Here is a 12,396-nt window from a genome sequence, read left to right as displayed (position 1 = left end):
GACGTGACGGGGTGTGAAGGTACTTATTTTTGCAATGGTTAGAAACAATACGGAGCGCTCTGAAATTGACGCGCATGCGAGTCTGAGCATTCTGAGACTGCAGTCTTGGGCCCATTGTGTTGTGTGTTTGCTTTTCATTAACTGCAGGGGGCCAGAATTGTATAATTAAGTGCTACCAGAGAGGAGCAATCATTGCCTGTTCCCCTTTCCTTTGCAGTATTGCCTACATAGAATTCAAAACTGAAGCGGAAGCAGAGGCGGCTCTCGAAGAGAAACAGGGCGCGGAGGTTGAGGGTCGTGCAATCCTGGTGGACTACACGGGGCAGAAGAGCCAGCAGTCTGGGGGTGGAAAGCGAGGTCGGTACTTGATTAAAAAACTGTGGCAAGTGGGGAGTTGAGAATGAAGTCATCCCCTATGTATGCTTCTAAAATTAGAACTTGTCACAGTACTGTCAGGGAAGACTGTCTTGTTCTGGGCAAGAGCTGCCTGTCTGGCAACTCCCCAGTAACTTGTCTTACATCTGGAAATGATGACTGAATATCTGAGAGATGTGTGATGATACAGCAGCAAAGCAATTCCTCTAGATAGTCAAGTTCTGATCCTACCGCTGCTCCCCTGACACTGTACTGCAGGTTCTGCACCCTGTCACATAGTGCAAGGCATTTTGCTGCTTCTTTTACACATTGAATCGGGGGGGGGGGGGGTGTCTTAATTATTGACAGTGGGCCCCTGCCTGGACCTGCCCCAAGCTTGAACTGCTGCCTCTTACATCTAAGGCTGTCAGGTTGTTAACTCATGAAAATGTTTTTTTTTTTTTATTGATAGCTTAACTTCTTTTTTTTTTTACAGGGACACATGTCTTGCCCTTTGTGCACAAATGATGCATCTCTTTATGCAACCAAGGCATAATCTGTATTCCCTGTACGTACCCGGATGCCTCCCAACAGATGGAGACAGAGAAAAACTCGAGCGCCCTCTCTTAACCTGGCATGTCCACTGCATCCCTTCAGTATTTCTCTGTCTCCAGCAGATGGAGGTGGTGCAAAACCCTGCAGTCTTGCCCTGATTTAAGGGTTGAGACACTATCCCTTTTAAAAAAAAAAAAAAAAGTGTAGGTTTTTTTATTTTATAGAAAGTCTAATCCTCCTGGGGGGGGGGGGGTGGGTAGGTAGGTTCAAGTGAGCCATCCCCCTCCTGGTAGAAGGTTCAGGAGCCGGGGTTGGTTACCCCCGCAGGGCTCCTTGCAGGTAAGACGCAGGAGATTACTGGTGGTCTGGTCCCTCTTCTCTCCTTGCGACCCCGATCAAATTAAAAAAAAAACAAACAAACAAACAACCCCAGCGCCTGCCGGCTTTCTTACTTTTCTTAAGCAGCTGCACTGCGATTTAGGTCAGGTGCCATCTGGGCGTCTTTCAGAGCTTCTTCGGGCTCCCTGCAGCAGGACTGTAGGCCCCAGTGAGCTCATGCTCTCTCCGGTTCCGATGAAATCTCCCTCCCAGACTGGTACTATTTATGGATGAGATCCCTGCTTGTAGAAGGCCCCTTTGTTCCCGGGGTCATATTGTTTGATCCCAGTTGAGTGGGCATTTTTCACTATCTGTTGCCCCTAGGGTACAGGAGAGTCTTCCATCTGAGCTCCTTATATTTTTTTCCCCTTACTGTTTTTCTCAGAGGACAAGCAAGATGGTAGTCCTCATACATGGATGACATCATCAGATGGAGCCCCAATGTGGAAAACTTATGTCATAGTTTCTCAGACTTTAACTAAGCACACTGAGCATCAGTGGGTGTTTCATAGAAAAATGCTAATTAAGGCAGTTTGTAATGATCACTGTTATCTTCCTATGTTCTAGGAGAATCGAAGATCTTGATAGTGAATAACTTATCCTACAGTGCAACGGAGGATTCCCTGCAGGAGTTGTTCCAGAAGGCGGCAACAATCAGAGTGCCACAAAATAATCAAGGCAGGCCGAAAGGGTGAGCCACGGTTCTGGGGCAGCAGGTGGGCACTGCTTCCACTTGTGGGGGGGGGTCAGGGTTGCATTTGTTTGATAATAGGACATGGAGGGCATGGCATGGTAGCAATCTGCTTTCCTAGCATGTAGCCAGATGGACTCAGGGCCAATGGGTTATGTGCTCCCCTGCTAGCAGATGGAGACTGAGTCAGATTTTAAAGCTGACGTCACCCTAGATACACCCTTGCAGTGACCTCAGCCCTTCAGTATCTCGCCATCTCCTAGCAGATGTGGATTGTGTCTGGTATCGGGAACACAGTACTCTTTAGATGAGGAAAATTTACCTTCAAATTTCTACTTTTAAATTGGAGAAGTTCGAGCCCCGCTCTCCTGTGATGATACCTGGGTCCCTCCCCCAGTTGAGAATTCCTGAGGCGATTTCTGAGATCCCTCAGAAGTTTGCCTTGGTCCAGAAGCTGGTTCCTAACTTTGCTGCTGAAGCAGCTGAAAGGCAACGGGTGCAGGAAGCCGAGCGCGGCGGTGACGGCCTAAGCCCTCTCCCCTCACAGCCGGAGACCGTCTCTGTACTCAGCCGGTAAGCGCTGAGCCCAGGTAAATAGAGAAGAACTCCTCTTATCCAGAGACGTGGAAGGGCTTTGGTAAGTCTTCCCTCCGGTCTCCTTGCTTGGCGCACCGTACCAACGTAGTTCCTGACGCCGATTGGGAGAAGGAAGGGGTTTTACAAGCAGGTTGAGTGGCCTTCTGATGGGCTAGGCCCCATTTCAGGCTCAGTGGGCACTCCACGTGGTGAGCGCGGCGGCTCCATCTACATGTGCAACTGGCCGCTCAGATTTACGCGCACCAAGGCGGACCTGTGCACGCTTGAGGCACTATGTGGCTGAACGCACAAGCTACAGAGTATTATGGGCCCTGGCAGCGAAGAAGCTCAAACGACACTGCCATATTAGAGCTGCACAGCCTGACCTGGAATCCTTCCTGTGTCAGCACTGTGAGGAAGCCCAGGGAGAGGGCTGGACTCTCAGAATTTTTCCAAGTCCAGCCCTTCCCAGTCAGAGGATGGGTCAGCCACGACCTTATCTGGCAGCACCCCCAACCTGAGCAATTCTGGGTAGGCTCCCTCCCCAGGAGAGGGCAGTTCAGCGGCATTTACCACAGTTCCTCCTGGGCTAATAATGGACCCGGCGGCCTTCTCTTGGTTGGAATTCTTTCAGGGCCTACAAGTCTTTGTTCAGTCGCAGTCAGCTACTGCTCTTGCCTGGCCTCACCCTTCCAGCCCTATCAGCATGCCTCAGGACATGCCTCACCTCACTAAGGGTATCCCTGACAGGGACGTGGACTCCACAGATGAAGAGAATGCAGATTCATTGGAGGATGGGGAAATCCCTCTAGGCCTGGAGCCATACTGGACTATGCTTCGATTTTTACACAGAGAAGAATTTCTGACCCTGGTCTCCAAGCCTGAAGACCCTGGGAGTTCCTGGCATGGACCCTATGTCGGAACCAAGGAAGAATCCCATCCTGGTGTGTCTATGGAAAGTCTCTTGTTGTTTCCCAATGCTGGAAGCCATCCAGGAGTTGATTGACTTGGAATGGGACACCCCGGAAGCCAGTTTTAAAGGAGGTCGGACCCTGGAGGCTTTATACCCTCTGGACCCGGAGGCCAAAAAACGCCTGTATTTCCAGAAAGTGGACGCTCTGGTCTGCACCGTCAAGCAAACAACTATCCCAGTAGAGGGAGGAGCAGCCTTGAAAGATGCTTACGATAGGCAGTTGGAAGCCATCCTTAAGCAGGCCTTCGACGTAACAGCGGTGACACTGCAGATTTCCTGTTGTTCCCTGGTGGCTCGTTCATGTTTTCCTTGCGTGTAGCCAGATGGATTCAGGACCAGTGGGTAAAGTGCTCTTCTGCTAGCAAATGGGAGACGGAGTCAGATTTCAAAGATGACTTCACTCTAGATATACCCCCGCAGTAACCTTAGCTTTTCAGTATCTCTCCGTCTCCTAGCAGATGAGGATGCTATCCCACACACTATTCTAGTGTTAAGAATTACAGCAAAGAAAGAAAGAAAATTTACCTTAAAGAAGATTGAACCCCGCTCTCCTGCGGTGAAACCTAAGGGTCTTGCCCCAAGTTGAGAATTTGAGGTGATTTCCGATATCCCTCAGAGGTATGCTTTAGTCCGGTAGCCAGTTCCCGGAGTGGACTTAGCCCCAGAGTGACTGAAAGGCAGTGGGTGCACAACAGAGCGCGGCGGTGAAGGTAAAGTGAACTGAAGTTAGCCAGCAAGTTGGGCGAATCCCCAGTGCCTCGGCTACCGGAAGATAGGAATAAAAGATCTCAGTGTTCTGCTCCCAGAAGAACCAAGGGCAGAGGCTCACAACGCTTTAGACCCTACAGGAACTCGCAGTTCCAGGCACATCGTCCCTCCAGAAGGTCCCAGCCCTTTCAGAACCGACAGACCAAGAGAGGGGGCAGGTTCCAGCTGTGCTCCACAATGAGAATGAGCCGATTCCTCCCCAGGAAGAGGAAATAGGGGGTCGACTTGCCCTACCAAAGATGGGTCGAGATCATGTCTGACAACTGGGTACTAAACATCATTCGAGAGGGTTACTCTCTGGAGTTCCGCAGCATCCCTCGAGACAAATGTATTATGTCACCCTGCCACTCCCACACCAAGAGACCTGGCAGTGGAAGCCACCCTGACAAGACTACTCAGTCTGAAGGCAATAACTCCGGTTCCCATGCCCCAACAAAATATGGGGAGCTATTCCATCTGTTTTATCGTTCCCAGGACGGAAGGATCATTCCGACCCATCTTGTATCTCAAGAACGTCAACCGTCATCTGCGGATACTACACTTCCCCATAGAGACTCTTCACTCAGTCATAATGGCAATACAACCAGGAGAGTTTTTGACCTCCCTGGACCTTTCCGAAGCCTACCTTCACATCCCAGTCCATCAAGATCACCAGCGTTTTCTACACTTTGCGATACTAGGTCACCATTACCAGTTCCAAGCTGGCCTAGCGACAGCCCCCAGAACATTCACCAAAATTATGGTGGTCATGGCAGCAACACTGAGGTAGGAAGGGATCTTGGTACACCCTTACCTGGACGACTGGCTGATCAGGGCAAAGTCTTTGAAAGAGAGCAGACAGGTGACCAGCAGAGTCAAGAGCCTACTGTAGGAACTCGGTTGGGTCGTGAACATGGGCAAGAGCGGTCTGCAGCACTCTCAATTCCTAGAGTACCTAGGGGCCCGTTTCGACACCAAGCAGAACAAAGTCTTCCTCCCCTGAGGAGAAGGAAACAGATGGAACATTTACGACAATAATGCCCAATGCATGCCCCAAGGTATGGGACTATCTTAAAGTCCTCTGCCTCATGGCATCAACCCTGGAGGTCGTCCAGTGGGCAAAGGGCCCATAAGTAACCGCTCCAGCGCTCCTTACTGTCACGGTGGAACCCACTGTCCCAGGACTACTCAGTTCGCCTCCAACTACCAGCAGAGGTACGTTCTCAGCTCCAGTGGTGGCTACAGGAAAACTGCTTAAGCAGAGGAGTAAGCCTATCTCCACCGAACTGGACCTTGCTCACCATGGACACGAGCCTGCAAGGGTGGGGAGCCCACTGTCAGGAACTGATGGCTTAGGGACAATGGAATAAGGAAGAGGCAAAATGGAACATAAACCGCCTGGAAGCTCGAGCAGTTAGACTAGCGTGCCTGCATTTCAGCCACAGACTCCGAAGCAAAGCGATTCGAGTAATGTCGGACAATGCGACAACTGTCGCTTACATCAACTGCCAGGGAGGAACCAAGAGCCAGCAGGTGTCTCTGGAGATAGATCCCCTCATGGTATGGGTGGAGATAAACCTACAAGGAATCTCTGCCTCCCACATCGCAGGAAAAGAACGTCTCAGCAGACTTCCTCAGCAGAGAGACCCTGGACCCAGGGGAATGGATGCTGCCGACCACAGCCTTCCAACTAATAGTAAATCGCTGGGGCTTCCCAGCCACAGACCTACTGGCCACCCATCTCAGTGCCCAAGTTCCCAGGTTCTTCAGCCACAGACAAGAGCCACACTCCCAATGGATCGACGCTCTAGTCCAGACTTGGCCAGAGGAAAACTTCCTGTACACCTCCCCCCCCCCCCCCCCCCCCCCATGGCCACTACTGCGCAAGGTCATCCGCAGGATAGAACATCATGGGATTAGTTCTAGTGGCCCCGGATTGGCCAATACAACCATAGTACGCAGTCATGCAAAGACTCCTTGCGGGGAACCCTCTTTGACTACCTCCAGACAGGGCCCGATTCTCCACAAAGATCTGGCTCGATTCTCTTACGGTCTGGCCCTTGAGAGGACTCGCCTGAAGATGTGCGGTTACTCAAAGGCCATGATTGACACCCTGCTCCGAGCGCACAAGTTCTCCACGTCCATGTCTTACATACGGATCTGGAGAGTATTCGAAGCCTGGTGCGAGGACCGCGGGATACTCCCGCGGACAGCCAAGATTCCCATGATTCTGGAATTCCTACAGGATGGTACGAAGGGGTTGTCACTCAGCTCCCTCAAGGTCCAAGTAGCCGCACTGTCCTGCTTTAGGGCTGAAGTGGACGGTCTCCGGCTATCACCCCATCCGGATTTGACATGCTTCCTGAAAAGTGTTAAACTCCTCCAACCACCCCTGAAGTGGCAGGTGCCTCTATGGAATCTCAATCTAGTATTAGACTTCTTAGCTTGGGATTCCTTCAGACCAACATGTGGTCTATCACTTCGCCTTGTAATGTTGAAGACAGTATTCCTGATGGCAATACGTTCAGCTCTTCGCATATCCGAACTACAGGCACTATCCTGTTGGGAACCGTTCCTTAGGTTCACTCCTGGAACCATACAGCTGCACACCATACCCTCTTTTCTACCGAAAGTGGTTTCCCAGTTTCACTTGAACCAAACCATCACACTACCATCTCCGGATGAATGCAAGGACTCGGAATACTCACTCCTTCTTTGCCATCTAAATGTCGGCAGACTCCTAGTACAGTACCTGGAAACATTGGAACCGGTGCGCAAAACGAGACCGCTTGTTCGTCCTTCACAGTGGGAAGAAACAAGGAGAAGCGGTTTCGCGGGCAACCATAGCCCGCTGGATCAAGGAAGTAATCAAGGTAGCCTACATAGAGGCAGGGAAGCCCTTACCACTACAGGTTAAGGCTCGTTCTATGAGGTCCCAGGCAGTTTCTTGGGCAGAAACGAAGCTACTGTCGCCCGCCAAGATCTGTCGGGTTGCAACATGGTCCTCCATACACACCTTCTCCAGGTTCTATCGCCTGGATGTTCAAGCCTGAGAAGCCCTGCCTGGGAATAGCTTTTGTACATCCCATTGGTCCTGAGTCCATCTGGATACACACTAGGAAATGGAGAAATTACTTACCTGATAATTTTGTTTTCCATAGTGTAGACAGATGGCCTCAGCACCCTGCCCACGGCTGCCCAGAAGAGGCACCAAGGAATCGCCCATGAGGTGAATCTCAATTCCATGTGGTTACGAGTAAGCCATACTATAGATGCAGTCCAGGGCATCGAAGGAGTGGAGAGAATGAGACGGGATCTAAGGAAACTGGAAGAGTGGTCGAAGATATGGCAGCTGAGATTCAATGCCAAGAAGTGCAAAGTCATGCATATGGGGAGTGGAAATCCAAATGAACTGTATTCGATGGGGGGGGAAAGGCTGATGTGCACGGAGCAGGAGAGGGACCTTGGGGTGATGGTGTCTAATGATCTGAAGTCGGCAAAACAATGCGACAAGGCGATAGCTAAAGCCAGAAGAATGCTGGGCTGCATAGAGAGAGGAATATCGAGTAAGAAAAGGGAAGTGATTATTCCCTTGTACAGGTCCTTGGTGAGGCCTCACCTGGAGTACTGTGTTCAGTTCTGGAGACCGTATCTTCAAAAAGACAAAGACAAGATGGAGGCGGTACAGAGAAGGGCGACCAGGAAGGTGGAGGATCTTCATCAGATGACGTACGAGGAGAGATTGAAGAATCTAAATATGTACACCCTGGAGGAAAGGAGGAGCAGAGGTGATATGATACAGACTTTCAGATACTTGAAAGGTGTTAATGATCAAAAGACAACGACAAACCTTTTCCGAAGGAAAAAAATCAGCAGAACCAGGGGTCACGATTTGAAGCTCCAGGGAGGAAGATTCAGAACCAATGTCAGGAAGTATTTCTTCACGGAGAGGGTGGTGGATGCCTGGAATGCCCTTCCGGAGGATGTGGTGAAGACCAGAACTGTGAAGGACTTCAAAGGGGCGTGGGATAAACACTGTGGATCCATAAAGTCAAGAGGCTGCCAATGAAGAGTGGGTGACTCGCCAGAATGATGGCTACTGCCTGGAAGTCAATACCCTTATTAAATAAACATACACAGGCTTGACTCCAACATCGCTCTAAGCTTCAACAGCAAGAGGAAATGTGGAAAAAAGGATTCACACTCACAAAGAGGGGAGTAGCTGGCTTGTTACGGCGGTTACTACCCCAAATCAAATAAGCCTGATACTTCACTTTCAATGCATATACAGCATAGTTCTCTGATTCAACGGCAGGGGAGAAGAAAAACTGATACTTCACACATCCAGCAGAGCTCTCTGCTTCAACTGCAGGGGAGAAGAAAAGAGGGTTCGCACTCACAAATAGGGATGTGAATCGTGTCCTCGATCGTCTTAACGATCGATTTCGGCTGGGAGGGGGAGGGAATCGTATTGTTGCCGTTTGGGGGGGTAAAATATCGTGAAAAAATCGTGAAAATCGTTGAAAAATCGAAAAAACCGGCACATTAAAACCCCCTAAAACCCACCCCCGACCCTTTAAATTAAATCCCCCACCCCCAAATAACTTAAATAACCTGCGGGTCCAGCGGCGGTCCGGAACGGGCTCCTGCTCCTGCATCTTGTCGTCTTCGGCCGGCGCCATTTTCCAAAATGGCGCCGAAAAATGGCGGCGGCCATAGACGAAAAAGATTGGACGGCAGGAGGTCCTTCCGGACCCCCGCTGGACTTTTGGCAAGTCTCGTGGGGGTCAGGAGGCCCCCCACAAGCTGGCCAAAAGTTCCTGGAGGTCCAGCGGGGGTCAGGGAGCGATTTCCCGCCGCGAATCGTTTTCGTACGGAAAATGGCGCCGGCAGGAGATCGACTGCAGGAGGTCGTTCAGCGAGGGTTCCGGCGCCTCGCTGAACGACCTCCTGCAGTCGATCTCCTGCCGGCGCCATTTTCCGTACGAAAACGATTCGCGGCGGGAAATCGCTCCCTGACCCCCGCTGGACCTCCAGGAACTTTTGGCCAGCTTGTGGGGGGCCTCCTGACCCCCACGAGACTTGCCAAAAGTCCAGCGGGGGTCCGGAAGGACCTCCTGCCGTCCAATCTTTTTCGTCTATGGCCGCCGCCATTTTTCGGCGCCATTTTGGAAAATGGCGCCGGCCGAAGACGACAAGGAGCAGGAGCCCGTTCCGGACCGCTGCCGTTCCGGACCGCCGCTGGACCCGCAGGTTATTTAAGTTATTTGGGGGTGGGGGATTTAATTTAAAGGGTCGGGGGTGGGTTTTAGGGGGTTTTAGTGTGCCGGCTCACGATTCTAACGATTTATAACGATAAATCGTTAGAATCTGTATTGTATTGTGTTCCATAACGGTTTAAGACGATATTAAAATTATCGGACGATAATTTTAATCGTCCTAAAACGATTCACATCCCTACTCACAAAGCGGGGAGTAGCTGGCTTGTTACGGCGGTTACTACCCCAAACCAAATGTGCCTGATACTTCACTTTCGATGCACATCCAGCATGGCTCTCTGCTTCAACGGCATGGGAGAAGAAAAACAACCAATAAGGGCTAATAACATAGTCTGGGTAAAACAAATAAGCATGGGTGCTGCTTGCTTATTGCGGCAGCTACTACCCCAAACTAATCAAGCTAGATATTTCACTTGGATGCAGCTCCATCACTGCTCTCTACATTAAAGGTGGGGGTGGAAGGGAAATAGAACCAAGAGCTAAGAGAAACAGATAAGTATGAGAGAAAATATGTGTGAAGCTTGCTGGGCAGACTAGATGGGCCATTTGGTCTTCTTCTGCCGTCATTTCTATGTTTCTATGTTTCTATCTTATAGTATGGCTGGGATTCAGCTCTTATGTTGGTTGAGTACAGTTGCAGTCTCCAATTTTTAATCAAGTAATATCCAAATTCTAATCAAGTTCTTCAATAATATGTCCACAATGGCTTTTTGAAGAGAATACTGAAGGGCTGAGGTCACCGCAGGGGTGTATCTAGGGTAAGGTCAGCTTTGAAACCTGACTCAGTCTCCATCTGCTAGCAAGGGAGCACATAACCCATTGGTCCTGAGTCCATCTGTCTACACTAAGGAAAACAAAATTATCAGGTAAGTAATTTCTCTATTTAACATGCTTCCCTGTATCTACTTCACACTACCTGTACAGTGACAGGAAAGAGATTGAGGAAGACCACAAGGATGATGTGAATGAATGAACCTTGACTGTTGGCCAGAAAAGTGAAATTAAGGACTTAATATGGGTATAGGAGCGGCCATAGATAAACGTCATCTTAGCTAGTGGGAGTCCAAATGTTACTGTGGGTAATATGACAGTCTGCTAGAGCAGTGGTTCTCAACCTTTCTAATGCCGTGACCCCGTAATACAGTTCCTCATGTTGCGGTGATCCCTCGCCCCGCCCTTGCCCCGTGAGGGCGGGGCGAGGGCGGGGCTTTGGTCATATGGGGGCGGGGTTATGGATGGGGTTGGATTTTAGTGCATACTTATTTATTATGACATTTATAAACAGAACCACCATTCCTCATAAAACAATAAAATTAAGAAACATAAAGCATCAGTTATAATAGTAAAACCATACTAATAAAAGAATATTTTAAAATTACTGATAAATAGAATTTCTATTAATTAAAATCATATACATTTTTATAATTTCCCAAACACCAATAATATTTCAAAACAGCACATATATCAAATAACACACAATAATTAAAACTAATAAGGATTTTAAAAAGCCCCTGCTGTCCATACATGGGAGCTCTTGATTTCCAGTCACCCTGATATTGTCGAGGATTAGGAGGTTATCCTCTCTCTCTCACACATACTCACATGTCCATTCTCTCTCACACATACACTGTCACATACATACACATTCATGCTCTTATACCCACCATAACCTCTCACTCTCACAGACACTGACACACTCTCAGGGTGTAAGACACTCTCTTCCCCCCCCCCCCCCCCCCCCCCACTCACACACACTCTTACTCCCCTGGATTTTCTCATACACACTCATGCTCTCACTCTTACTGGCTCCCTCACAACCTCAGAGCCTCTCAGATAAAACTCTATGCAGCAGAAATAATGCTGAATGTTGAGAATTGTGTTATGCAGACTAATCTGGAAAATGCACTAATTTCTACATGAGTCATAATGAATCAGTCCTCAGCTGCAGGCTTCAATTGATTATCCTGGCTCCCTTTATGTTTGCCAAATACAGTTCATGTGTAATAGCAATCCTAATTCTCCACCAGATCAAGCTGATTTCACATCCCACTTCATACTTTGTCACCTCCAGCTGAGTCAAACAATCTAATTACTGCCACTGCTGCCACGTGGCTATTGGGGAGGCGCTGATTGCTGCTATTGGCACTGAAGCCCATTCTGCTGCCTCCTCTGTGCAGGCCCCCTGGGTTTCCACTTCCTCCATGTTGATCTCGTACATTGTGAGATCCGCCATAGAGAAAGTGCTACTCTTGCACATTCCCAAAGATTACATGTACCAATCTGCTTCCCTTTATTTTTTTTGCCATTTCCTTTTATATTGCCTTTTTTTCTGTTTCTTTTCTCTCCACCTGTCTTCTTCCCTCAAACACTCAGTCAGGTTCTCATTCTCACATGCATTTCTCTCTCAAACACACATACACACACAGGATCTCACTGTCACATGCTCTTTCTGTCATGCAATCATTCATACACAGTCTCTCACTGGCACAGGCTGTCTGAGTCTCACACACAGGCTCTCTCACACTCCCACATGCTGCCTTGCTCAAGCACAGGCTCTCACTGTCACATGCTGTCTCTGCAAACACACACAGTCTCTCAATTCACTCTCACACACAATCTCTCAACTCATCTCATACTCGCACACACCTCTCTCTCACCTCTGGGCCTCTTCTTTACGGGTCGCCACAGGATGGGCTCTGCAGCAGCCCTGGTCTTCTCGGGCCGCGCTGCTCCTCTTCTGCACGCGGCTGACGCGCCGCCTCCTTCCTGCCCGTGCGGCTCCGGCAACATTTGTCTTCCGGGGCAGGGCGGGCAGGAAGTAAGTAGGAGGAGCACCGCGACGC

At 49.6% G+C, this 12,396-nt stretch overlaps 1 protein-coding gene and 1 non-coding gene across 3 annotated transcripts in view; both read left to right on the top strand.

Annotated features, from left to right (window-relative positions):
* The window catches only part of NCL (nucleolin), a 78,943-nt gene that overhangs the window by 54,237 nt on the left and 12,310 nt on the right, over positions 1 to 12,396 (top strand). For both annotated transcript variants that reach the window (XM_029615661.1, XM_029615660.1), the window contains 2 exons: positions 218 to 357; positions 1,855 to 1,978. In XM_029615661.1, coding sequence (XP_029471521.1) covers positions 218 to 357; positions 1,855 to 1,978 — 264 coding nt within the window. The remainder of the gene's footprint in view (positions 1 to 217; positions 358 to 1,854; positions 1,979 to 12,396) is intronic.
* LOC115099674 lies at positions 523 to 605 on the top strand. The gene has a single exon (XR_003858850.1). It is a non-coding gene; the product is annotated as a small nucleolar RNA SNORD20 (small nucleolar RNA).

This window comes from Rhinatrema bivittatum, chromosome 9 (assembly GCF_901001135.1).
Source record: "Rhinatrema bivittatum chromosome 9, aRhiBiv1.1, whole genome shotgun sequence".
In the NCBI taxonomy this organism is placed as follows: Eukaryota; Metazoa; Chordata; class Amphibia; order Gymnophiona; family Rhinatrematidae; genus Rhinatrema; species Rhinatrema bivittatum.
This window is presented reverse-complemented; position numbering and strand designations above follow the sequence as displayed.